The sequence below is a fragment of the Calonectris borealis genome, chromosome 3 (assembly GCF_964195595.1).
Source record: "Calonectris borealis chromosome 3, bCalBor7.hap1.2, whole genome shotgun sequence".
NCBI lineage: Eukaryota > Metazoa > Chordata > Aves > Procellariiformes > Procellariidae > Calonectris > Calonectris borealis.
The window spans coordinates 121393579-121421217 of NC_134314.1; the positions used below are offsets into that span (position 1 = coordinate 121393579).

The window sequence follows — 27639 nt, forward strand, 5'->3', positions numbered from 1 at the left end:
TGATTCTCCAAATAAATAATATGACTAGTATGACCCCAAAATTACTACACTCTTTTCGAAGACAAAGTACGTTAGCTGAATTTGGAGTTACAGCTTACTTAAAAGATTCATTAGTGAGAGTTTGACTTAAGTATTATCACCCTAGCTTTAAAAGAGATTTCTAGTTTTCATTTCTGTACTGCAAAATCTCTTTACCTGGTGTAATTAATGTTTGATTAAGCCAAGTATAATGATTATAATTCGAGTGATTTCAAGTACCAAGATCACAGGTCATCTAAATCATGGCCTATTTTCTTTACTGCTGATATGATAAATCTGTTAAAAGTTGCTTTTCATCATATATTTGAATGATTTATGTAGAGAATGCGGTAGCTATTCTGTTCATTCAATGTTGAATGAAGATCTGCTGCCTTTCTGTGAAGTCTGAGTACCACTGATCAAAAATTACCAAATGGTAGGTGATTAAGAGTTTTCCTAATGTTTGAGCCCCTGAATAGCTGCTTTCTGAATAGGAGCTTGCACCTCCGAGTGTAAAATCATTTTCTTCCCTTCTTTTTTTTTTTTCCCCCCTCCTACCTTTCTCTATCTTTTTTTCAGGGTACCTTAACATTTCTTTGTCAAGTTTGGCAATACCTACTTTAATCTTTTCATTTCTGAGATAAAATTATTTTCAGTAGAACTGGAGATGCTTCCTTTTCAGAGAAAAAGTCCTCGTTTGAAATGTGATGTGGTTAATGACTAAATGAATTAGGTACAATGCTTACTGCAGAAACCTATTTATAGGTTAATAAAGTGTTTTGTCCTCTTCACGGTGCTCTATACACATACTAAAGTCTCTGCAGGGCAAGGAGATACAGAAGAAGCTGCCCTAAGACTGTGCTTGTTGGAACGGCCTAGACAGGGTGTCGAATGCACTCCAGACCTTAGAAGGTCCTGAGGGCGATGTAGATTGTGCAGAGCTTCTTCACTCCAGCAGTAGTTCTTCTTGGGTAACCAGGGGAGCGTGAATGGCAGTGGAGAAAAGCTGTGCTATGGGCCTTATGGTACTCCTAAGCTGTAGGTCTTCTATAGCGAGGGGAAAGGTAAGCAGCAGAACATATTTACATCTTTCAAATGCTTTCTGATTCACATAACTTCTTAAGAATATAAAGAGAATGTCATCTAACTTCATAAGGTACATAAATCTTCTGTGTATGGTGAACCAACATGTAAATTCCTGAATTACCTTGCTTGTTTTCACTCTAAAATTCAGTCTGTTCTTAATGATATATATATAGTCTAAATTACAAGGCAAAGAAAATGTCATTAAGCCTTAATCAGGTCTTTCAAACAGATGTTAAAATTGATTTATACTGCATTAAAGCAGGTTGTTGCAATCAGAGATTAGTTTGGAGCGTGCAAAAGAACATTACAGATTTTTCTGGTTATAGAGTTGGGAAATCTTCTGGCAGCAACCTCGGCTTGGCAATATCTTGGTAGGGTTAATGTCCATTTGTTTCTCATCTTACATAAAAACTCACTTACAAACTGCACCTCGTGAGCTTTAGTTTCTCTAGTAATGCTTAGTAAAGTATCTAAACGGGAGCCGTAGATGCAGAGGAAAGCATTTCCTTCTTCCTATTATGTACAAGACTACCTCTGTTAAAGAATAGCATCTGTAATAGGGTGGTGATGAAAGCGAACATCTATAAGTGAGCAACACTTCAGAAATTTTGAAAAGTAAACTTCTGTTGCTGGGAAGGAAAAGAAATTAACCTTAACTAATCTTACCACACTAATAAATTTTAAACCCGGAAATGTCTAGATTCTAATGATGTTTTGAAAAGTAAGTTATTAATAGAGGAATTATGTTGCCATGTCTTTAACGTGTTCCTGATTTTTTTATCCATTCAGTTATGTGATACAAAGCAGGATTCCATCCAGCAGAATTATGTGGTGCTATGCACAAATGGGAAAAATCAATGTCAGCTGCTTGAATGGAAATGTAGGAGTGTGATAAGAAGGAAAAAAATGTCCTGGACTTTTATTCTTTTTTTTTTAAACTTATTAAAATGTTTTATTTATAAACGGGTTTTTCTTGGCCTGTTCTAATCTGTTTTTTTATGGAATTTTTCAACTTAAAATATGTGCGTCATGAATGTTAGTATTACCATTATACAACAGTTCTGTAATGTCAAGTATTTCAGTGACCTGGTATGTCGTGGTTCATAGCATAAAGTATCTCCTTTACATTGCTTCTGAATTTTCTGTAAGTTGGATGCATTTGTTCCAGTGAGGAAGTGTTTGGTGTGCATCAAATCCAACCCATAATTCCTATGACCATGAGCACCAGTGATTTAGTGTCTGGTGTTTTAAATGATGCTTCAAATGAAGCATTATGGTTTTTATGCCTAAGCTTTTGTTCTGTTTTTTTTTATCTTTGCAAGAGCAACATCTTTTCTGCTGTTCTGCTTTGCGCAGCCACACAGAATACCTGAAAAGACTATATAACAAAATACTTTTATCAGTGTATTTTTAATTAGCTGTTCCTGACGTTATAGTCATGGAATACCCTGAGTCGGAAGGGATCCACAAGCATCATCAAGTCTAAGTCCTGACTTCACGCAGGGCAATGTAAAAGTTAAACTGTATATCTAAGAGTTGTCCAAACACTTCTTGAACACTGATAGGCTTGTAGGGAACTCTGTGTAGAGCCCTGCTCTCCGCAGTAGGACTCTGAGCAAGGGGCACGATCTCTTACAGTATTGGGCTTCCAAATACAAGACTCTACAAAGACAGTAGAAGTTTTGTTTTGTGCTGCTGCATCAATGCTGGAGGTGCACAAGTGCAGAGAAAGAAAATGTAGTTGTTGGGAAGGTGGAGTTGCTGGGTGGAGTTTTACTTTTTTTAATAATGCTGCTAATCTTATTTTTAGTGATTAATGTTAAATAAAATCAAACCGTTTATTAAATCTTTTTACAATTTTGAAATCTATTTGGCGCAATAACTCTGATTACATATATAAATTTAAATGCATCTTTAACATTTTATCACATGACAGTACCGTCCTCCTTGTTGTTTTAAGAATGAACAGTATTCGTATGTGTTTATATTTGCTAGAACTATTATGGAAGGCTAAGAACTGGAAGGTGACAGACGTAGAACATGCTATGATTTAATATTGTCCCTGAATCCAGTGGGTGTTTATAAAATGCGTTGAACAGGATATTATTTGGGTTAGCTTTTGTCCCTTATTCCTGTATAGCTGCTTTGCACACTCTTAGGCATTACTGCTGCTGTGACAGTAACAAGGATCTGAGTTTTTAGGATATTTCTGTTGGGTTAGTTTTGGCATATCGCTAAAATATTTCCTAAGGAAACAAGCTAGCAAGAGGAGTTAGCAGTTTATGATTTAGCCAAGCCTGGATGGAATTTCATGGGACAGAATAGAAATACCACAACCCGGTTATTTTCTTTCTGTGAAGCATCAGAAGCTTGATATAACTGATGCAGGTGTTGGATACTTTTTTGTGTTGGGTTTGTTTTTTAATTTAAAAAAAAAAAGTGCTTGGAAGGCCAGGAACAAGGGTCGTCTCAGCTTTCCTTCTCAAAAGTTCATACCAGCTGTTGAAGGTGTCCAATAACTTAGAATTGAAGAACGTGTTTGTGTGTACTTTTGCAGGCCAGTGTGTCCCTACTCGGAAATGAGTAGACAGGAGCCAGCTCTGATTGCAAGCGTGTGCATCTTGGCTTACATCTGGCTGGCTCAGAAGCGTGGTTCTAGGAATGCCCCGTCACCTCTCATGCGCAGCCAGGTGCTTAAAGGCTGCAGCAGCCACAGTCACCTGGTTTGCAAAGTGAGCTTTAAAAACTGCATCCAGCGCACACCACTGAAGCGGTTAGACTACCCTGACCTGAAAAAAATACAAAAACTAAAAAAGCCAGAATGTAATGCTTACCATTAATGTATTGTTATCTGTTCACATTCTCTTCCTCCAGTATCTGTTTTCTGCCTGAAAAATATTTTACAAAAAGATGTCTACTGTGATATGCTTTGAATAAGCTTGTTTTGATTACCTTGAATTCTAAATTTTTCCTTTTTTATTATCATTTGGATGAATTAATGGGATTTGCACAACTTCTTGTTCAGAGTGCTGAGAATGTGGGAAAGCAGGGTTAAAACTCAAAGTTTTTCTTTGTTCGTCGCTATTTTCTGGCTCAAGACTGAGGTCAACACATTTTATTTGTCATATCATGCTGTAGTACAGTGCAATAACCTCTACCTCAGACTTGCTTCTTGAATGCTGGAGTGTAGAGCTTTTAATTTTTCATTCTGCGGGTCTACATGCATTGTAGGCTTTTTTTGTGTCTGTCTGAATTTGAGTAACTACCCTGGATAGTATTGAGACAGTTCGTGTATTTTTATGGTATGGCCATCAGCGTCCAAGTCACTAGCTGAATTTTCTGGTGTGCCATTACATCATGAGGGGGAATTTTATCTTTCCATCTTTAAAAGAAACTCAGCTTTGCAGCAGACCTTTTGTCAAATGTTGTGTCTGCTATGATTTTTCTACTCTCTTTAGTTTGTAAGGCTGAGTTAAAAAAAAACACAGAAAAAAGGAATCATCTCAGCCACTGCAAGATAATCTTACTAAACTAAGAATGCTATCTCTTCAGAACGCTGTGATTACAAGAATGTGATCTCAGCAAACATAGCTGCCAATCAACAATTTAATATATCAAGCCTCTGCATTTGTTTATATTTTTGAAGAATTACAGCATTTAAAAACAAACAAACCCTACAAACTATTGTATTGGAATGTTTCTGACCTGCCTCGGGATTTTAACTTTTTTCTTCTTAGTTCTTTTAGCACTTCTGTTACTACTCTCCTTTTAAAAAAATGAAGAATATACTTGTATTTTATACTCTAAATTTCATCTGCTTTTGCATTTTCTTCCTTCACAGGTTAAGCTTTTTTCTCTTAATTGTATTTCTTTTGCAGTGCAGCTGTTAATGTACCAGAACTTTTTGTTTTGTTTGTGTTTTGTTCAAAAAATCTTTGAACAAGCTATTGGCAGAAAGCATTACTGCCTTAATATCCATCAGAAAGTGGTTCCTCATGTTGTGCAATACAGCGTGATACTTGAAAGCTAGTGACAAGGGTATTTGAACTCTGAACAAACTTTGAGAACATATTCAGCTCATTTTCCTTTCTTGCAGCTGTTGTCAAGTGTTCTTTATTTGCTTACAGAATGAAAAGGCTCTTAAGGGGTTTTTGAAGGCGATGTTGAACATCTGACAAAAGAAATGCATGTTTTATCTGAATGAGAAAGTATGACAGTATGCATTGCCACTTCAATTTGTCCTAGCAAAATTAGCAAAACCAGTCATAAATACAAATCAGTAGCCCTTACTTATCCAGGTCCTATCCAGTATAGCTTTACTTCTCATTTCTCGTGATACCAGGAAGAAGAAACAACAAAATGGCTTATTTTTCTTCTCAGTCTTCAAAACCCAATGCCTTTCGCTTGCTGCGTGAGCAGATGCTTTCCTTTTAGGAGACCCCAGCTACCGACGAGGAAAGTGGAAAAGCAGCTGCCGTTAACTGAACAGTAAAGATTTCTGCTCCCAGCCAACAACCAGCTTCTTGCGGTGATGGGATGTGGAAGAGAACAACAGTGTCACACCTAAGTTTTAGCCAAAGACAGAGGTTACTCTGTGTTAACTTGCAACTGCGGTCTGCCTTTCTAGACACCAGTTACATTATTCATGCAACTCGGTACTGTAGGAAGCACAGCTTTACTGCTAAGCCAGAGAAAAAGAAAAAAGGAGCCTGCCCCAAACCTCGTTTTCAACAGTTCAAGGAGCTGCAGCATCTTTAAAGCCTTAAAAGCCTGTTCTCTCTGAAACATTTGTTTAAAAGCTTATTGTAAGTTGCACTGTAATTGTGTCCTTCTAAAAAAAGGAAGGAAAAAACTTCTTCTTGCTGCATTTGTTAATTCAGCAAGTCACTTGAGATTAAGGCCTTGAATAATTATCTCTTACAGAATCTTGCAAGGTTTATTTGTTAAAATGTAGCACTCTATTTTCAAAATGCTTTACACAACTATTTTTTGAGATTTAGGTACTACTCTGCTGTAAGGGATTATGAAACTAATAATTTTAAAGTGCAATAAAGAATGCTTCGTCCGATCAGTGATTTCCTTTGCTGGACAAATTTTCTTTTGTCTTTTCAGACACTATTTTTGTTTCATCTAAGTAGGGGAATTCTAAAACTGGTTACTCTTTGGGGGAATAATAGATGAAAATGTTTTAGATGAAAATATTTTAGATTGTTTCTAAAAAACAATGTATGTGCCTTAGGTGTGTTTCCTAATCATTAACTTCAATTGATCACTCTCCTGAGGCTGTCTATGATAGCTTTACTCTCTCTTTCTAGGTGGTGATGTAGCTCATGAAATGGAAGATGACAAACCCAGGAAAAGCCAAAAAGATGATGAAGAACAAATTGCCAAGTACAGAGAACTTTTGCAAAGTATCCAAGAAAAAGAGAAAAAACAGGAAGAAAAGGATATAGGAATGGAGATTAAATGGGTTCCAGGTAAACTTTATTTTTTTTCTTTTACTAACTTGGAGGATATGGAGTATTGGCCTGCTAATAGGGATATACTGTAAGGTGTTGAATTTATAGTAGTAGAAACTGACCTTTTTTTCCATAAATTGAAATCCAGGTGGATTACAATGAGGGAAATAGAAGAAATAATATGATTGAACTTAGTTCCTCAGCTATAGGCTTCTCTTTGTAGTTTATTTTTTTGCCAGTTTTTTTTGTGGTTGCTTTTTCATCACTTTATAGATTTTTCTTGAATAGAATTAATGTGTTTGCCATAGATGCATAAAACGCACCTTCTTAAAAATGAAAACCAGTATGATTTGGAAACATAGCATAAAATTAGGGGAAAATGGTTTTAAAATCTTGCTTGCAAAATGCTGACGATTTGGGGTAACAGAGAAGGGAGAAGCCTGACCTTCCAGTGAGACTGCTCTGTGAGAAAGCAAGCTACCAGGAAGAAATCCCAGCTACCAGGGTGTCGCGAATGAGTGGTTTAGAGGCCGCGGCCCAGATCAACAAATGGCCCAGGGAAGAAAGGGGGTGTGTGAATGCACCACCACACAGGGATATTTAGTTGTATTTAGTGACATCCAGATTTTCATCTGGAAACGAAAAAAAGATAACTTAAGCATATAGCATCCCAGCAGGACTCATCCTGAGATCTGAAAACCAATGTCTGGGTTTTTTTTTTTTTTTCTGTATGATGAAAAGGCAGTCAGACTGATTTTTTTTTTTTTTTTTAAAATATATTTTATTTATGGGTGTATACTTTCCCTGAGATGTAATGAACCAGTTTAACAACTTGCTACATCCACAAACGGAAAGGTTTTCACTGTGGCCTCTCCTCCTTGATCCTGACCCAGAGCTCATTCTGACTGCCTATACCAGCCCTGGCACTTGTTAGATCTCTTCGCAAGCTTAATTTCATTTGCTAAAATGGCAGAACTACTCTGGAAAAGAAGAAAAAACGTGGATCTTTTCTGCTGGGTTAGCAAGTCAGGGACAAACGGAAGCATTTGGTGAATGCTCAGAGGGTTGAATTAAGCAGCCCAAAGACTAGGGAAGTGTGACGTTACCTTTTCAGGGGCAGCAAGGTGCTGTATTGGCTCAGTATGTGTAGGACTGCAGGCTCTGTAAGGATACAGAGTAAATACAGAATACTAGAATCCAGCCCCTTCACCACTGATGTGTTAATCCCGGCTGGGAATGCATATCTAATTATATCATTTACACTAATACTGTTCTGAATTCACTCAGGTAACTTCTGTTGAATGTAAATGCTCGCTTTTTAAAACTTGTTCTGGTCTATACTGAGTCAGTGAAATTGATTTATTCCTAGTTCTTGATAGGATCTGTCTTCAAAAGCATACACTGGCATTAAAAATAGTTGTGTGTTTTCAGTCATGCTTATATAATTCCAATCATTTCTGGCATGAATTCTCCCAAAACTTTTTAGAGAAAGCATGTATCGTGCACAACAGGACAAACGCTTGCTAACACAGCTGAATTGTCATGTTTTACTTGTTCTGCCCACAGTGTGTCAGTATTTGCATTCTTGAAGTTGCTCACTTCGTATCTAACTCATTGTGGCACTGAGCATTCAAGGCAGATGAGTTTCCATACATAGGTAGCTATCATAAGGTTTTTACAAAGATTTGTTGTTGCCACCTTTCAGACTGAAGCTGGAAACCACAGTCGAAACAATTGCTGCTAGGAATGTGTTCTGTACTTATATAGGCCAGGCATTGTCGAAACAGTTTCTGAAGGGCTCAGCCTCTTAAAACTGTGCCCTTGCATGTTACAAGTAAATTATATTAATGTTCAAGAACTGTAGTAGAGGTGGAATCCAGCTCCCTAATACAGGGGCTCCCTGTTTCTTTGCAACTGAACTTGACTTTAGAAAATTGGATTTGTGTTCTACATTACGACTAGTCCAACCCCTCCTTACTGCACCTTCTTGCAGGACTCCTAGGACTTTTGCTATATCCTCATCTTTTTTGAGGGAGAGATGGAAAAAAAAACAAACCCCAAACAAACAAACAAAACCCCTATCCTGATAAATATGACTGACTTTGTCTAGAGTCAGTTGGATGTCTGTGCACTGGGCCAGATTTGTTGATGTAATGATGGGTTGAATGTGCATGTGTGCCCAATGAAGGTTACATTGGTAGTTTATAGTATTTGATGTCAATTTAGCAACTATGATTTTGCAGTATACGTTAGTGTTTCCTCATTTCTTACCCTGAAAAAGTTAGAGTATTATTAAAGAGCAGAGGCTCTGGAAATCATAGAAGTGTTCGCTTGCCTTTGCTAGTTGGACTATTCACCTCCACGAGGTCAGTCAATACCACTATTAGTTATTAGCCCCTGGAATATGGTTTCATCCAAAACAAAAGTCCTAAAAGTGAAGATGAGTGTCTTAACTTTGCTTTCGAGTCTAATGTATGGGAACACTTTAGCTGTTACTGATTTCGGGCAGCATTTGGAGAGGGGGTCCTGCACACCTGAAAGGGAGATTGATTTTTTTTTTTTTTTTTTTTTTTTTTTTTTTTTTACAGTGGAGCATAGTCAGCACATGCTGAAGAGCATAGTCAGCACATGCTGAACAGTAGTTTATAGCTCTGGCAATATATACACAGTTGAGGCTGCGCTTTCTTACGGGAGAGAAGTACCTTAGTTATTATGTTATTTTTTTCTTGAACAAATATGCTTATTTAAATTCCAAAACAATTTAATTATGTTCAGTTGGAGCATTCTGGGAATCCAAAAATAGTTTTTGTTATAATCTCTTAAGACTCCTTAATTTTTTCAGAACTAGTTTGTGTCTGTTGAAATATTTTTATTTTCAAGCTCTGCCTTAATTTGCTTGACTTACTGCAAAACCTTTTTCCTGCCTAAATCTTTAATATACAGAGAGTTACAACAGTTAAATCTAGGAAGCTTTTCAATTGAAAGGCAGAGATTTAAATTAATTTAAAAATTTGAGTTTTGGCATAAATATTTACACATGGTTATAGAAAGCATACTTTGTGAATGATTCAGTTATTCTTGAATCATAATAGTTTTAAATAAACCACAGTGCCAGCAAAAATAAATTAGATGTAGTTCCAACTCTCTTTGGTCTGTTTCTTTTAGGCACAAAGTCAGTGTTATATTTAAGCATCCATCTGTTTTCTTAATCATATCTGATTTGAGCAACAATTACTATGCATCCTTATTCTGTTCCCAAAGCTCCCTTTAGAAGGTGAAGAGGGAGAAGACCACAACTGCATTTTTTGATGATATTCAGCCAGTTTTTCATACAGTTTTTTTTCTTATTGGACTTAAAAATTCTTCCTTTGGGAAGAATGAGATGTAAATATTTAGCTAGGCTTAAAGGAAAATTTAAAAGCTGTTTTCATCAGAAGTAGAATAGCAGGCAATCATGTCTCTGTAAAATGCATAGTAAACCCCAACTGTATGTTGTTACAGATTATATGGAGCACAAAAATGCTCATATGGAATATATATCTCAATCTATATGATTGCTTAGCTTGTCCCCTGACTGAAGCACTCTTACCTCTTGCAGCACGAAGCAGCGTGTGCTCAGCTGCGCACGGGCTCAGCACTGTAGTTCTTCATGCTTGACATCTTAGCTGCTAAGTGTGGTGGGTTTTTTTCAGGCAGTTATACTATGTTAGGAAAACAGTCTTGACTTAAGATGTCTTATCTTTGGGGGTGACAAATTCTAATGTTATCAGAATATTTCTGTCTGCCATTTCTTTTAGCTACCTGCAACAAGATGTTTCTTTTTTCTGGTAAGACACTACATGCAAGATGAACTTGATCATTTAGATTTCCTGAGAATAGAGAAGTATCTTCTTAGCTTCTAGTAATTGTGACAGTTGTATGCTGTTAAACTTACAAAAGTTTTCAAAACTAAGTGTTTAGAGAAGTAAAAATTCTTGCCTGCCTACCCTCCCATCAGTGTGAGAAGCTTAGGTTTGTTGTAGTATTTATCACACTTTTAATCCTTTAGCTTAGGTATGATTTAGTTGTATGCTAATATAGATGACCATTTCCCCCTCTTTTCTTGGCCCTTGTTTGTGAAGATTAAATAAAACTAGTGTGATTCATTTATTGTAAAAAAAATTGATATCGATAAGGGTATAAATTAGCCTTTTCTATGGCCAGTTAATAATTCTACCTAAAGTAGACAATTCCTTTCCCCTTCTGCAATCAAAAGCCTTTTGACCACTTAAATACACTCTTATTCTCGGGAAGTGGTCTGGACAGTAGTTTCTAAGCCATTCTGATCTGTGGAGAAACTCTAATGCCTTTCATGAGACTGCCAAATACCACAAGAAAGGGCTGTATTTTCCTCCAAGTCCTTCTGTGCCAGATGGATCAAATGATTCCATTTTCCAGGCAAATAAATCAGAAATCGTGTAACCTCCTTTGAGATTTTAGGTCTCTCTTTTTCTGGAGATGTGACGTATATTTTTTAATTCAGTATTTACTGTCTTCAGAGAGAATCTGCGAAGTTGCTACCTGACCTGTAATTTTTTCCACAAAAGTACTGCAAAATAATGTCCAAAGTAATAGTAGTTCGATTTCTGGGAAGCTGATGACTCTGCTTTCATTGACTTTGGAGATGAAGAGGTGTATAGTTGGAAATAACTAAACCTTTGTTCTTGTTGTATGAGAGGGTTTCTTAGTGGCATGTTTTTAGTGAACCTATACAATATCCTTCCTTTATTGTGGTTCTGCATTTGTTTGCTGGTTTAGAACCCAATTTTTGTGGCTGTAACGGTTTGCACTTATTGTTAATTCTGGCTTCTTTCCAGGATAGTAGAAAAACGCTTTATCTTCTTTTTTTTTTTTTGCTTCACTCTTTTCTTCCTATAAGGCATAGTTTAACATGATTTTAGATCTTGTCCACACGTCGTGTTTCAGACATGTTGTAACCAGTTCTCCAGCCTTTGAATTATTTTTGGAGTGTAGACAAGCGCAAGAACAGGAATTGGTGTTTGCAGTTTTTCAGAAAAATGTTCTGCCTGCTTTTCTGAGGACGGGTAGAACTGTCCATAAAGGCTGCCCATTTTTTCCATTATGAACTCTGTTTTCAGTTCCTCGTTACTGAGGAGAGCTGGAAGGAATGATGAGGAGCAGGGACTGGCCAAATGAGAAACCTGGGAGTTGGGAGAAAAAATGGGATCTAGTCTAGGACATCTGGAGAGGGCCGAGTATGATTTCCAAGCAATAAAACGGGTATGAGGGGCGGGAGAGTAGGATTTGGTTAGGTGAGGGCTGGACTGGGATGGTAAGAACGGGATGCTGAAGAGAGACAATTAGAATGTAGAATTGGGGAAGAGACGGCAAATATCAGACTTGGAGGGGGAAGCAGAAGGTTCCTACACGCTCCCAAGATCTATCAGTCATGTCGTAAAAGAGGATGTTAACTATAGGATAGCCGACTCATTTGTTCCAGAAGTTAAAAAAAAAAAGTGTGTAGTGAGCGAAGTAAGGAATTGCAGGTAGGAGAAAAATACTTCATTGCCTAGGCTGTTACCTCCTGACAAGGAAGCGGATTCTGTCTTTCTGCTACTGAATTCTGCTCCAGGGTGTTGCAAGGCAAGTCAGTTAATCTCTTTGCATTGTAAAGTTTTGGTTTTGCAAGTGCCTGTCTGGTGAAGAAGGGGCTGAAAATGTATAAGCTGCATCTGAAGACAGTAGTTGTCCTCATAACATGCAAGTGATGGGTGATGTAAAGACTTTTGAAAAAGCATTCCTGAAGTGTGTGGAATTTTTCACTGAAAAATGAAGATTGCTTTTAAATTCAGTGCTTATTCTAGATTTAAATATTCTAGATGTAAAATGGGGATGCTCCAGTTACATAATGGATTCTTTCTTAGGGTGATGTTCTTGCACCATTGAATACTGTAATGATATAATGGTATTATAGAAAACTCCATTCTGTTTCTGGAGTAGGGTTCAATTATGTTTGGTAATTTTGCTATACATTATTATGTTCAGTAACTTAGCTATATGTTGAACAGTAACACAAAATACTGAGTAGCTACATGTTCATGATCTATAGATCAAACAGTTAAGATCTGCTGGAAAAGGTGAAATGTGATCATGTGATGAGAAACTATCAGAATGCATCTTCACAGAAAGGCTAAATTAAAGATTAGGACATACTTGTGCATGCAGCTTCAAGTGCTAGGCATTGAAACAGTGGCAGTCTGTGCTAAATTATGGAATTTAATGTAAGTCTAATTAACGCAGCCAAACTTAAATGTCTGATCTTGTTATGCAAGAATTATTTAGAGCCAGATACGTTGCACTTCTATGGGGTTTACTTTTCTAGGACCCTCAGAAAACTGTCATGCTCTGAAAGTAAAGAGGAAACTTCCTGCAGCAAAGCATTTAGCCACCTTTCCCAACTGTTGGCAGATCAGGAAACACAAACTTGAGGGCTTCTTTTACACCATACCTGTAACAAAAGGACACGGAAGAGGTGCAGATCTGAGTTAATGGTCTAATAGTTACAGTTCCTCACTGAATCTCGTGAGAGAATGGTACTCTTCTCCTTTGATCTTTCAGTTCACATAGCTGTTAAGTACAAAAATTACTTTTGGTAACTTGGTGTGCTAACTAAATAAGAGGATGGTTTTTTCCTCTTGCTGCTTCCTTCCCCTCCCCCCCCCCCCCCTTTTTGATCTTGAGTTATTACAATTTGAACTGGTAATCAGTGATAACAGAAAACATTTTCAAGTATTTTTTTTTGTTTCTTTGAGAGGCTGGTATGTTTCAAGCAGTCTATGCCCTTAATCTCTGCTTCTTGTTAACAAATACTTTAAAAAAAAAAAGAAAAAAGCTATTTACCTTAAGCATTGAATCTGAATCTAGGTCTACTATCATACCGGGTGTGTACTGTTTTTTAATTTTAGATAGTTTTCTGTTGTTAAAGCAGATTGGTACTAAGCAGCTTTAAAAGGCTAAATGACTTGGAAATAACTTGTCTGGTTTAACTTAACGCATGCCATGTTATGACATTAGTACATAATGCAAGAAATTATTTGGGTTTTTTATTTACATTTTTCTGTGCTTTCTAGCTGCAGATTTATTTTTACTTTAAATTTATTCAAATAATAGCTTATTGTTCTCTGTTACAATGATGGACAAAAAATACACTGGGCATCAGAGATACTGCAGCTTTGTCATAGTGTTATCACAGAGGCAAAGTTTCAGCAATGTGGACGCTATATATAGCAACTTTACCATGTGAGCGAGGCATACTGATACAGCAACAACCAGGTAGTATGTCGGTGTGAAATGGCGAGCACCAACTATAGAGGTTCAAGCCAGCTGTGAGATGACCCTATATTCTGATAGCGATTTAACATTTCAGAATCATTATCAAGTCACTTCATCTTTTGGACTTTGTTTTGCCATGCACAAAAAATGGGAATGACTGGACTGTATTTGAAGTGTTTTTGTGAATCTTAACTAATTATAGTAAGGTACATTAAATATAAGGGCTCTGTATATGTCGGTTGTTATTTTTATTGTGTTACTCTTGTCCTTAAAAAGTGGCATCTGTAGACTGCACAGTCTAATGTCTGGAGAGGAGACCTCTCTGAGGAATAGCAAGAGTGTTGGGAATCAGATATCACATAAGCAAGCTCCTCTTCTGACTCTTGTACAATTTATTACTGAAGGAATGTTTTATTTGGACAAACACATCCTGTAAAGTGAACTTATTTATAAAGATGTTGTTTTAAGCAATATTTATGTTGTTTTCACAGACTTGTTAAAGAAAAACTAGATTATTCTTTTACAACGGAGAAAACAGCTGATTTAAAAGAAAAATTCAGATTAATCTAATTTCTTTAATTTACTATTTTTTGTTCTAGGCCTCAAAGAAACTGCTGAAGAAATGGTCAAAAACAGGTTGGAAGGAAAGGATAACCTCACTCCATGGCAAAAATATTTAGAGAAGAAGAAAGAAAAAAGAATTCTTAAAAAAAAAAGAAAGGTAATATATACATTGGCCACTTGAGGGGAAGTTGTTGTTTGTTTGTTTTCTTAAGTTGCTGTTATTCTTTGTTTTGGATAAACTGAATTAAAAATTGTATAGCTTCCAGTACTATTGTACTGAACGTGCAGTGGTCACTCGTGGAAAGACCAAGAGTGCCTCATCAAACTTACAGAGCAAAAGGATATTCAGGATACTACTGATCATACATATGCTTACACAAAATTTCGTTTATCTACTTGTGTTGCTTTAAAGATAAATGAGTCATAATAACAGTTGATTTTTAATTTACATTTTTGAATGCATTAGGAAGGGTCTTTTTGCTACTGTGTGCATATCAGTTCAAAGTTGTTATGATAATGATAATTGTAGTTTTGGAAATTTTTGGCCTAAAATAATACAGACTTGTTTCCCAAAGCTGTAATGGCAAAGAATTAATAGCCACGAAGAACCTTTCAAATTTCAAATTTGCAAGAGCAAATTTGGTAAATAGTTCTGTGTATGAATAACGAAATGGCCGTATAGCAATCTGAAAATTGCTGTTGCTTCATCTTTCCACACGCAGAAAGTAATTGTGAAGTAATTGACTCCTGTGGCAGTAATGTGCAGAAATAGGCAGATAAATGAAACGTTTGTGCATATGCTAGGGAAAAAAGCATGTGGCATACAAAATCTAGCTTCCCTAAATTCTTAAATTACTCTGAATATAATTCATGTTGCAGAATAATGTTTTTAAGAGTAATCTCTACAACTTGAGTTACCCTGTGCATTCCAGTTAGTTTTAACTGGCATTTGATGAGTAACAACTTAAACATTACAGAAGATGAGTGCTCTGAATAGAGTAAGTAGAACTGTTAGGTAGTAGAGCAACTTCTGCTAGCATAATATTCTTGTTCAGTCTGATAAATTAAGTCAAGGGGCAAGGTGTACGACACAAAACTTCCAGTAATAAAATTTGTTCTGTTAAATCCGAACTCAGTCTTTGAATTTCGAAACACAAAATGAAGCTCCTTGCTCAAGTTTTTCCCCAAGTAGAGCTTTTGTGGAACATAAAGTAAGGACAAACGATGCTGTGATCCTGTAATTTGTTGATATGGTTAGCTAATGCATCGCAGTTTGTGGGTACATCTAATAAAGATCCTTGGAATATGTAAATAGCCCTTATTCAGGTACACAAAACGCTTTCAATCTGTGAAACACATTTTAAATTGCTGATTTGTCTTGAATAGCAATTTTTAGTGTATTCTAGTTTTATGATGTTCAGCATACAGTATTTCAGTTTTCATGTTCATAGTTACTAACAGAAGGAACATCTAATTCCAGTGAAATTTTAGTAGTTGTTTATATGTTGATTGAAATAATGTTCGTGCTTTGTTACAGGCTACTGCTGAGAGAGAACTGAGTGAAGATGAACTTCCCTCCGATGTTGATCTCAACGACCCATATTTTGCTGAAGAATTTGAGAAAACAGGTGGGTCAAGAGGGGTGACTTCTGGAATAAATCTGCCCTATCTTTAAATAATGAGCTTTAGAAACAAAGTTGAGCTAGAGTAAATGCAGAGATAGCATGTTGAGAATGAAATAAAGTAGGTGTCATTTGCCTAAAATTGCAGGTGCTGTTCTTGTAAAATGACGAATATTGTGGTATGTGGAATGGTAGGGAACATTGTTCTCTTAGTTTTCACCAGAGACCATTATTTAGCCAACTTCTGGGGATGGCTGTTAGAAACAAGCTGACCATCTGCTCCCCTAAATATTCCAGAGAAAAGAACTTCATTGCCTTCAAAGCCTGTTTCCTTTTATATAGGAGGAGCCCGATATGTATAGGTCCCTTTGAAGATTGGGCAATTACATAAATGTCAAGTGTTTTTGTATCATAAACAAAGTTGTCTTTCAGAAGCAATCAATTTTCTTTTTTCTTAGTCTGACACACATTTTCACTAGTGTACTCTGGCTGCCTAGAAACCCAAATAGTGAAATGTAATACTTTAGGAAAGAACTTGTCCAGTTTAGATTTTTAGGATACCTTTTTTACAAGCTTTTTAGTCTGATGTTTAAGTTAGCTTTTGCCGTGGTAACAGCAATTTGATTTTGAGTATGGTTTTGCTGGGATAATCGATAAGTGTGAGTTCCTGGCTTTCTGTGCTTTTGGGAGCCAACACCTAAGGGTGGCTCATACTATTGTATATTAAAACAAGAAAAAAAGACAGGAGGAAAAAAAAGAAGAAAGAAAACAAACAAAAAAACCATAGCAACAGATTTACAAATATTGCCAGTCTGTTATTTTGGTTGGGTTTTTTGAGTATAGCAGTGCAGATCCATGTTCCATTTAAAAAGAGTAAATTAGTTTTAATTTAACCTGTGACAGCATAGGCTTCTGTCCTGATTGTTTGAAGTTTATATTAGGAGAAAGTAAATAATTAAAAAACAAAACCTGGACGACTTTGTATCTTAATGTGCTTATGTATATATCTTAATAATCTGAAGTACAGAACAGTAGGGTGAGTCCTATCCATGTTTTATAGAAAATACCACAACTTAAGGTATCATGCAATGCTGTTTTCTGCCATCCTTTCCTGGTGGGTTGTGTATAGGTTATTTCAGAACTCATTGTAGAGATGCCATTCCTTCCACCACTATTTTTGTTTTTCTTTAATACCAAGATTATGTAGGTACTCTCATATTAATGTTTGATGTTTCAACGTTCTATGTGAAATCTCTGAAAAAATGTTTTCTTCTGCATTATGTAAGAAGTTCTTTGGGTCATGCTCAGCAGAGAACGGTCATATCTGCAGATTCTTAAACCTTCTTGTCCATAATACGGAGAATAGACTTCTAGTGTTCGTGGAGTCTTTGAGGATAGTAAAACAGACATAAAGGTTAAAAAAGTGAAGCTTTTGTCTGCAAGATTACTGATCTACTGAAAAACAGGAGAAAAACAGAATGTGGCTAGCCTTGGAGAAGTTTTAAAGGGAGAGTGCAGTGGTTGGCTGCAAGCCAGTTGACATTTTAACGATGATTACACAGCACAACTTTGTCTGGCTTTCACCAAGTTTACCCAGAGCAGCCTCTGTCTCATGGCTGGGGTTGCTTTTAAGCGCAGCTAGCTTATCCAGTTGGGGAAAATGGGTTACAATCTTCTTTGAACTAGGCTGTAGCTCTGCCAACTTTGTATTTAGGGTACAGGCAGCAATAACTTCAATGATTGTAATTTTTCATAAGCCTTCCACAATTCCTCTGAAAGATTGGAATTTCTCCCTTAAACTGACTGTCGGATGATCTTGGATTACGCTGAAACAGCATATGACAGGATATGTTTGCAGACTCAGGTGGACTAGAGCAGAAACTGTGAGGATATAGTAGTGCTGTTAGGGTTTTGCAGCAGTCTATTTGCTCCTGTGCTGGATTAACTGGTTGACTGTACTGTGTATGGGTCTTGTATAAGTCAGTTTTTGACAAGCTGAGGCAATTGAAGGGAAGCAAGACTGTTGAGTGCTGTGACAGGAAAGCTGGAAGTTACGGGAAGTCTACTTAAGCGTATATTCATCAGGTTTGTCTTTGTTCCTGAAAGCAGGAACAAAGCAGGCAGCGATTCTTACACTGTGGGTACTTCATCTTGGGAGAGGGAAGGTAGAGCAACATCTTTGTGCCTGCTGTACCTAAAGAGTGCCTGTGCAGGGTGCAGGTGTGTGCAAATGAGCACTCCTGAAATCCATGATGGTGCTTGCTTTGCACAAAGTTTTCACATGCGCATAATCCCTACGTGGTTTTTCAGTAATACCGTGGGCTAAAATGTAAAATTCTGCATATATTTGAGCCTTGATGTTGCATTTCAGAAGTTTGATTCTAGTGTGATACTGTCAAGAAAAAAAATCACTTGTCACTTTTTGTTTTATATTGTTTCAAAAAGTGTGGTCAATCTTTTATTTGGGTTTGCCAATTTCAGTCTTACTGCATCTGTTTCTGTGGGGTCTCAGGAAAGGTTCACGTAGGACAGAATTACTTTTGTCGCTTAAACTGTTGGAAGATTAATAGCTGAGTAGTGTAATTGCTTATTAACATGAGAGCGATGTCCTGCTTTTGGAGATTACTGAATAGTTTCAGAACGCTTTAGACTGTTAACATAGTTTTTATTGATCCTTCTTTGAGGAAAAGGGCTACATGTCATTACACATTATTACAACTCCTATAGGTTCCAAACCATTTAGATGCCTTCTTATGATCTAATTTATGATATATGTAGGAATTGATGGCTTTTAAGTGCTGGAAGTTAGCAGTACAACTGCAGGGACATAAGAGGTTAACAGCAAAACCTGAGTATAGTTGTAGAACCTGTAGAACCTAAGATAAAGGTCTTAGCTGTATTACTGATTCATTTACTGTGTGTCTTTGCAAGGCTTTTGAGACTGACTTTAAAGCTTCTGAGTAAGACAGATGAGAGGTCTTATGAGAGGAGTTTTTGGTCTGTGTTTGAAGTCTCAAAATTATGATTAGCTTTTACTGTTAGTACTGGAAAGTTGTTGATATGCAAAATGAATGTTGCAAACTAAATTCCTGAGCTGAGAAAGAGTTGAATGGCAGCTTGAGGGGGGCTTGCAGCAGAGATTAGAAGCTTTTCTCACTGGCTGGTGGCAGCTATCAGTTCTGCATGCATTGAAGACAAGTATCTGCTGCTGTAGGGTGGACCAAATCTAATTAAAAGATGGCAGTGGGGATTAGGTAGTAGGTAAAATCTGAGAGTTTGGAATCAGTTGGGAAGGACTTCGAGGACTTAGTGGTCAAACATTGGAACAGGCTGTCCAGGGAAGTGGTTGAGTCACCATCCCTGGAGGTATTTAAAAGATGTGTAGATGTGGCGCTTAGGGACATGGTTTAGTGGGCATGGTGGTTGGACTCGATGATCTTAGAGGTCTTTTCCAACCTTAATGATTCTGCGATTCTGTGATTCTTATCATAGGTTTTACATTCATATGTGTGCAAAGGTGGAGGGGACTTCCAGAATGTAGGTGGGGAGAGGGACTATGTCAGGAGGAAGAGGAAATTATGTATTTGTGAATTCCGAAACCAAATTATTTTCAGCATGATGCAAAGTTTTTAGTGCTCAGAGTGATTTCAGGTACCAAGCTCTTTTTATTAGCTGCATAGTGTCATAGTAAGAAATAAATAGTTTGATACTAGTGCCTGGTTCACCCCCATCTGCAGCAACAGAAGTCTCTGAAGGCATGAAAATAAGCTATCCTCACTTCTGTGATTCTACATATAGTGAAAGACAAGGGAAGATGACTTGAGGAGCCCTTCTTTGGGGCATGGTGGAAAGGCTAAGAGACTTACTGATTTAACTTCTAGAATAATTGTCTCCAGTTCCTATCTCTGTGCCCTGTTTCCTTTTCTGTAGTTTAGCCAGTTCTGGGAAGATACAAAAGATTTTGTAGTTGTTGAAGTCTTAGAGAAGACATTTATTTCTCCCTTCTCCCATTAACATAAATTGTGTAGATTAGGTAACAATATTATATTTGAATCTGATTTTCCTGCACATTTTCTGGAGCTACTAAATCAACAGTTTTAGTTCTTGAGCTGATGACATTGCGCATCTGGATAGTTTATTTTTTGGTAGTGGTGGTTTCTTTCTTCTAGAAATCCATTTCCAGCTTGGAAACCATTTAGAAATAGTCAAGAGACTAGTCAAGGGAGGAAAAATTCTTCAAGAAATGCGTCCTGTTCCAGAGTATACTTAGTGATATAACTTGACATTTTTCTGGCATGTTTGTATTTCTGGTCTGACTACAAATCTGGCTTAACAAAATGGAGCCAAATATCTTCCTTAAGAGTACCCCCAGTGGACTGTAATAAATTGCCTGGGAACGTAATTCCAAGCTTAAAGGTTAGAGTATGTGGTCCAGGTCAGGAAACCTTCTGCCTTTCCTGCTCCTTCTTGATCGAGGTCTACAGGCATTCCAGAGAGAATAATTTGATTTCGTAGGATTTATAAACCGATCTGTTTTCATTAAAATTTATGTTTGACTGATGTCTTACGCTGTTACCATTCATTATGTCTGTCTAATCAGCACTGTGTATCTCTAAAGTAAATTCTAAGAGAGTAAGAAAGCTTCATCAGAAGAATATTCAATTCAGTCTGAACAGAGTCAATCATACTTTCATTCCCGTGATTCTGTTCAGGTCTTTTTTGCAAGGGTTTTTTGCGCTAGCATGACTAACAGCACAATATGGTCTTTTAGCCTTGCATATAAATTTTAAAAACTGTCTTTTTTTTTTTTTTTTTTGACTGATGTACTCTTATTCAGCTGGCAGACTTGTTTTCTGGATACAGAGAAGAGATGCACATTTGCTTTTTATTCTAAAGTATTTACTACATTGTCTGCTTAAGTAGAAAGAATGAACGATTTGAGAACTGGAGGACACTTCAATTACGTTTATGAGTATATAAACTAATTTCTCTTTAAAATGCCCTGGGAGTGAAGTAATGTCATATGTTTGCCTGCAATGTTGTGATACTTCTCTCTACTGCTCTATGAAAAATACAGTAAAATCATTTTTTCTAACTGTTCTTTTTTGTTGACTTGTTTATGCCATTTGAATATTGCTGCCTCCTTAAGTTAAACAAATATTCAGCGGATTTTTATTGCTTTAAGTCTAGCTGGTTTTTCTTAACTTTTCAGCCTTTTTCCGCATCTGACATTTAAGTATTGATTACAAGAAGATGAGATGCGCTTAGAGGTTCTATTCATATGTAAATTATGCTCTCGTGCATAACCTTGAATGAATGTGTGCATGTCCTATATTTGCACTTAGGTTTAAAGAAGAAGCCAGAATTGGTTGAAAGTACCTCAGAAGATGAAGATGAAGTTGAAAAACAGAAGGTAAAGTGGTTTAAAATGTTAAGAATTACAGATGTTGCATTGCCTAAATTCTGCAAATATTTATGTTATTTGTTTGTGAGTCGAACTACTAAAATCCATAGGATAGCAATAAAAGGAAACTGTAATTTTAATAGCAAGAGCTTTTGGAACAAAAATTACCCAAGAAGAACGCTAGATGGTCCATGCTTCGACGTAGTAAGATTACGCCATGATATCTTTCTGGAAGATTATAGTTGAACGCAGCTCAACAGGGTTAGGTAACATTGAAATGTAAGGGCACAGAAGCCATACTGGTTGAGCTGATCGTCCCTCTAGCTTTAAAGCTATGCCAGTATGTTTGTGTGTTGGGCGGTGCTGAACGTTTACTTTTAACGTCAGTATTGTATGAAACATTTGTGTGTTCAAACCTTGTCCTGTAGGCTTTTAACCTTGAAGATTGAATTGTTTGCTATTGCATGTTTGCTTTTCATTCTTTCTCAGAACAAGTTAACTAAATAAATGTGTTAAATTCATATATATTAATTTTTATTTTGCTATATAAATATTTCTAAGTTATGGTGTACAATTTCAGGTTAGATTATTAGTACGTTTGAAAGTTGAACGTGGATATTTGCATTTATTTTATATCTAATAAAAAAAATTAACTATTGTATTTAATATTACCCTTCAAAATGTTAAAAGAATGTTGTTATGGATTAAACAATATTGCCCTGACAACCCTATTTCAACTCATTTATATGTATGTAGACTTTATTAATGGGCTGCTATATTTTTCATAGAAAACTTAACTTCATTGTGTACATGGACTTTCTTGTTTTGTAACAGGCCGAAATGGCCCTACTTATGATGGATGATGAGGATGATGCCAGAAAACATTTTAATTATAAAAAGATTGTAGAACAACAGAATTTGAGCAAGAAGAAGAAGAAAGTCTTAATGAAAAAGAAAGAATTACTAGAAGATGACTTCCAGGTAATGGTATACTCTTGATTTGAGACTTAGCTAGAACCTTTGGTAATATCAATTATTTTCAGGACAAATTTGGTAGTCTCATATCCTTCTCCTCCCTTACTCTATCTGAAGGAGAACAACCCAGATCTACCTTTTTAGGGAGTTACAGGCTGGTTTCAAAAAGCAAGAAATGTACTGATACAAGGTTGAAGGGGGACAGATTTAAACTCTGTAAGATAACAAGACACTATTTATGCAAGGCCTTGTACAACTCATTGCCTAAAATACTCATTGGTATGTTTGTTCTGATTGTTATCCACTGCTGCTTTCGTCCTGGTCAGTTCTCAACAAGAAACCTTTCCTTGGTCTGCCGATAGAAGCATATACAGGATTTGTATAACCATTTGCTTGTCTGTTTTACCAATAATGTCTTCTACCTCACATTTTATTGTGTTTAAAAGCTTTGCTATCATGGGTAGAGGTTACCTAAAATAAATACTCCTTTTCTGCCTTCAGGTAAATGTTGCCGATACAAGATTCCAAGCCATGTTTACTTCTCCCCTGTTTAATTTGGATCCTTCAGATCCAAATTTCAAGAAGACAAAAGCAGTAGAAAAGATCTTGGAAGAGAAAGCTCGCCGCAGAGAAGAAAAGGAGCTAGATCTTAAAGAGGCAAGCAAGGGGCAGGAGAACAAGATGGCGAAGAAAGGAGAGGTTGCCAAGAAAGCCATAGATCCTGCCTTATCAATGCTAATAAAATCTGTCAAAAATAAAACCGAAGAGTTTCAGGCAAGGAAAAAGCAGAAACTCAAATAACTGAACTTTGTTTTTTACTCAGACTTTACTTCAGTCTCACTTCTTCTAACTGATGACGTCTATTAAAGTCACTACAGCCTGATCTGATTCCTATCCACCTAAAATTTCCCAAGAAGTCACTTAATTATGGTGGTGAGTTTTGAAGTAACTAGAGTAATAATCACTCTTTCCTTCTGCCACCACAAATACTGTTTTGTACTATTATTGAAAAACTGCACCTTGAAAACACGTAAGTAAGGAATTGGTGGTTTGGGGCGGTTTGTTTTGTATTATGCCATCTCTTAAAGATAACAGAAGTGCTGAAGATGGCTACAAAGAGTAGTCATAATTATGGTTGTATTTATAGATAAGAAAACCACTTCTGCAGAGGTTTATTGCTGAGACTGAGTGGTCTTAATGTTTTTAATTCCACAAAAGTCTGTAAAACATCTCTCTTGATAAAGAAGGTAGTAATACAACTAAAAATTGAAGAAATTTTGTATACGGGTTTTTTGTATATTTTTAAAAGATTACATATATACTTAATTAATTTCTCTTTTAAATACTTGAAGACTTCCTGGGTAATAGAACTAATTAATGAAAATATTGCCATTTAGAAGTGTTTCATTAATATATATTGGAAATAAATGGTTTAAATTGGCCCGAAGAAATTTTGGGCACTTAGCTGTGTTTTCTTCTTCTGCGCCTAAATGAAATTACGTCAAAATTAAACTTTTTGCTATTAATATTGCATTCCCATTAGTATAGTTACATTTATATAAAGTCTTCCAGTATTGCAAGTGTTAAAAAAAAAAGAAGGAAAGACGTCAAAGGCAGATCTCGATGATACAATTTTAGAAACCCTGTTGTTTGGCCATGTTAGTATGAGTGTCAGTGATGAAGGTATCAGTGGTGCAGGGAAAACACCGTACTTAAAAGTGATCTTTCTTCCCTGGAGTGTGGGGATTGATTTGTCTTAAGTTTTGGGTTGGTTTGGGGTTTTTTTTTGAAGTGTTTGCCGTATTAGCTCTAATGGAAATACAACATTGTATCAAAAAAGAATGAAAATTTTAGAAACAAGGAAAAACTAATTTGTAATTTTAAAGAAGTATTGTTAATTTCTAAGACATTCTACTAATTCAAACAAAGAATTCTATTAAAACAGATGTTAGAAACTATAGATAATCAAAACTAGTGTTTATATGAAGTAAATATATCTCAATACGTAAAGGAGATTACAGGGTCAGATTTAGCACATGAGCGGCTGTAAATCTAATGGCCAAAATGGACAAAGTAATTAAGGGACACAATATAGAAATACAGGTGGAGATGGGTTTTGCAAGAGTGCTTTGCAATGGTGTGCCTGAGGAATACTTGCAGACCTCAAACATTTCAAACGTGATTGCTCTTCATGAACATTTGAACATCTTCAGATTCTTTTTCAAGTAGCTAGCAGAAAAAGTTGAGGAGATACTATAGTCTTTTGTACAAAACTTTGATCCAGCTTCTGTGGCTTCTCAACCTTTCAAGCCTTTTCTCTACAGCAGGACCCAACAAACCCATGTTTTGTAGTTGGAACTGACCAACTGTGATGAACAAGGAAAACTTGTCCCGCTGGAAGTGGCAGGAAGCTTCTGAATATGGGTGTACAGTGGAGAACAGCATAATGATATTCAGCAAGATACGAATTTGTAAAGAAAGAGAGGAAAGAAAGATGCTTTGGGAAACAGAATTTGCCACCAAGGGAAGTGTCCCTGGTGTCCCCCAGTGTCCCCCCCCATCAAACAGGAAAGCCAATGGTTACTACTTAAGAAAATGTTAAGTGTCACACAAGAGTGATAAAAGTGTACACATATGCATCTGATATAGGCAGTGGATAAGGAGATGAACTTTTCCCATAATGACAGATCATATTGATTTTATAATAAAATTTGCAGCATGGAAAACTAAGTAGTTGTCTTCAATGCAGTTTCTTAAGACTCTAACCCTGCCAATTTCTACCAAATACTTCTGTTTTGATGCAATTGATGTGCGTGCTCTTACAAAGGAGCATTCCTCGTTTGTGCACTAGCAGTAGGCATAGCCTGCTGTGTTTGACTTCCTGGCAGTAGTTGAGTCGAGTCACTTAAATTATCAGTGCTTTTCTTTTCGGCTCGGTGCTTTTTTAACTTACTGGAAACCAACGTGAGGCATCGGTGAATCTCCGCTCCTCCAGAACGCCCAGATATGCTGAGTGACTCACTGGTACAAAACTCTCCAACAGAACTTCTGTGATTCTGCAGTGCATCTGTCCTTTACAGTAACTTTGCTGGAGGGCTAATTTGAAAAAAAAACTGTTATAAAATTAAAAATTCACAAATAGTGATGACTTCTTATTGAAATTAGATGGTATAAGTAATGTTGTGTACATGTGCTGGCTATCTTCTTCGGTGGAAGCATCTGAAGATGCTTATGATGTCCACTTAGGAAGCCTAGCCTGTACTCGGAAGTCACAGCAAGAAAAAATGCATAAAAATATGAAGGCAGACTTTGACAGTGATTTTAACTACTGGTTAGAAAAAGTATTTTGCTGTGTGGTAATGTGTACTTGATATCATGTAAATGCTTAGCGTATGATAATTTTATCTAATCGGATGTTAAGAGGGTTTTTTTTCCCTGTTTTTCTCAAGTTGCTGAGTCTTGAGGGGGCATCTTGGTTGGGAAGAACTGCAGGATCTGTTCCAGCATGCATCTTAGATGGAAGTTTTTGGTCTGTTTATAAAATTTTTAGGTCTAAATCCTCTTTTTTTTTTTCACCCCTTTTTTTTTAAAATCAAGTTAGTAACTACTAAGTGCTAATGGCTCAAAGCCCATCAGCTAATCTCCAGATTAATAATTCCAGAATAATGCTAAAAAAATCTGAAGTGATTTCTTCCTGTGTTTTCAGCAGAAGCATATCTCAGAAGTCTGGTAAGAAGTGGTCACGTCTATCTAGAATTCCTTGCAATTCATTACCCTTGGTGTAAACAAAACAAAGGATGTTTTTGACCATCTCATCCTTTTAAACATGAAGATAGGATCTAAAATTCTAACCTCTGAACTTTAAAATGTGATTTTATTTTTCCCTTTCACTAAATGTCATGTAACCAGCAAAAGTGATGGCAATTAAATAAAATAACACGTTAAAAACAGGACTCTTAAAAGTGAGACAGAACTAATTTTTCTAGCAACTTATGGAGGTCTGGCATAAAGTAGTTTGTCTCCAAGTTGGCAGCCGTCAGAGCTCATGCTAGAGTGTAAGCCAGACATTTAAAGATCTAATATTACAAGTGGAAATCACAAGAGGGTTTGATTTATTTAAAAACCAAGAAGGATCAGACAACCAGAGATGAAGAGCCACGTATGTTTTCTATTATTCCTTCCTTCTAAAAATTAAATGTATTATTTCCAATTAATAGCAAGTTGGCTTTTTGTTCTTTTCATATTTCAGTAGTGTCCAAAAATAACAGTAAGTCATGCTGTCACATATTTTTTTTTTAGCAAACAAAACAACCAACCAAAATACTGTGTTTTTTTTTAAAACAAAGTCTTAGAAACTTACATTATATATAATATATATTTAAAACTACTAGAGTAATTAGGTTGTTTTGCATTTGTCTTAAATCATGAGTTAAATACCTCAACCTCAGTTTTGTAGCTATGATAACAACAAAAGTAGTAGTTCTGATGGCACAGTAATTTTCATTATTTATTTCATAGAATACTTAAAAGAACTTTTGAATGTAAAAATATATCTTTTCATGCACAGGACTATGTTACTGTATTCCTGTAAAAAAGCAAGGCAAGGTGGCAGAAAGGTCTATTGTCTTGTGTATTTTTCTGTGCTTGACATATGGTGTTATAAATGGGAATATTTTTGTGCGGGCCCTGGATCCAATCTGATTAATGTCACTTAAGGTCATTATACTTTATATCCTCCTCATCACTAGCATATGAGTAATCCCTGCTCAGTACTGTTCCAGCTCTGTATTTCAGCCATGCGAGACTATGCAGGTTTTAAACAACATCGCTTCTAGCCTCCAGTGAGTGCCCTGGCAAACCTTGCTCCTGTCCCATTCTCAGAGACACCCGATCCAAAGGCTGGTTGCCATGTTTTAATGGGCAAATGCTCTTGGACTGCGTCCCAAGCGCTCCTTGGCACTGCACAAATCCCTTGGCTTTGCACTACAATCCTGACCAATGCACTAAGACCTTTTTATATTTCTGGGACAGGGAAGGAGGGAAAGGACAATTGAAGCAGATAGGGTTTGTGTTGACTTCCGACACCATGAGTCAAAAGATTGTCATTGTAAGTCTGAACTACAACAGAAAAACTGCCCATTGCAGTCAGCAACGTGTGTGGCTGAACCGCTGCTCAAGT

The 27639-nt window shown here is 36.6% G+C and overlaps 1 protein-coding gene across 5 annotated transcripts in view; it reads left to right on the forward strand.

Annotated features, from left to right (window-relative positions):
- ESF1 (ESF1 nucleolar pre-rRNA processing protein) overlaps positions 1-27639 on the forward strand; it is a 40206-nt gene that overhangs the window by 9355 nt on the left and 3212 nt on the right. For 4 of the 5 annotated variants that reach the window (XM_075147703.1, XM_075147702.1, XM_075147701.1 and 1 more), the window contains 6 exons: positions 6420-6581; positions 14495-14616; positions 15997-16087; positions 21427-21494; positions 22320-22466; positions 22962-23924. In XM_075147703.1, coding sequence (XP_075003804.1) covers positions 6420-6581; positions 14495-14616; positions 15997-16087; positions 21427-21494; positions 22320-22466; positions 22962-23261 — 890 coding nt within the window. In that variant the 3' untranslated portion in view covers positions 23262-23924. Of the gene's footprint in view, positions 1-6419; positions 6582-14494; positions 14617-15996; positions 16088-21426; positions 21495-22319; positions 22467-22961; positions 23925-24784; positions 25990-27639 lie in introns of those variants that run through there. The other variant, XR_012673245.1, reaches the window with a different exon arrangement.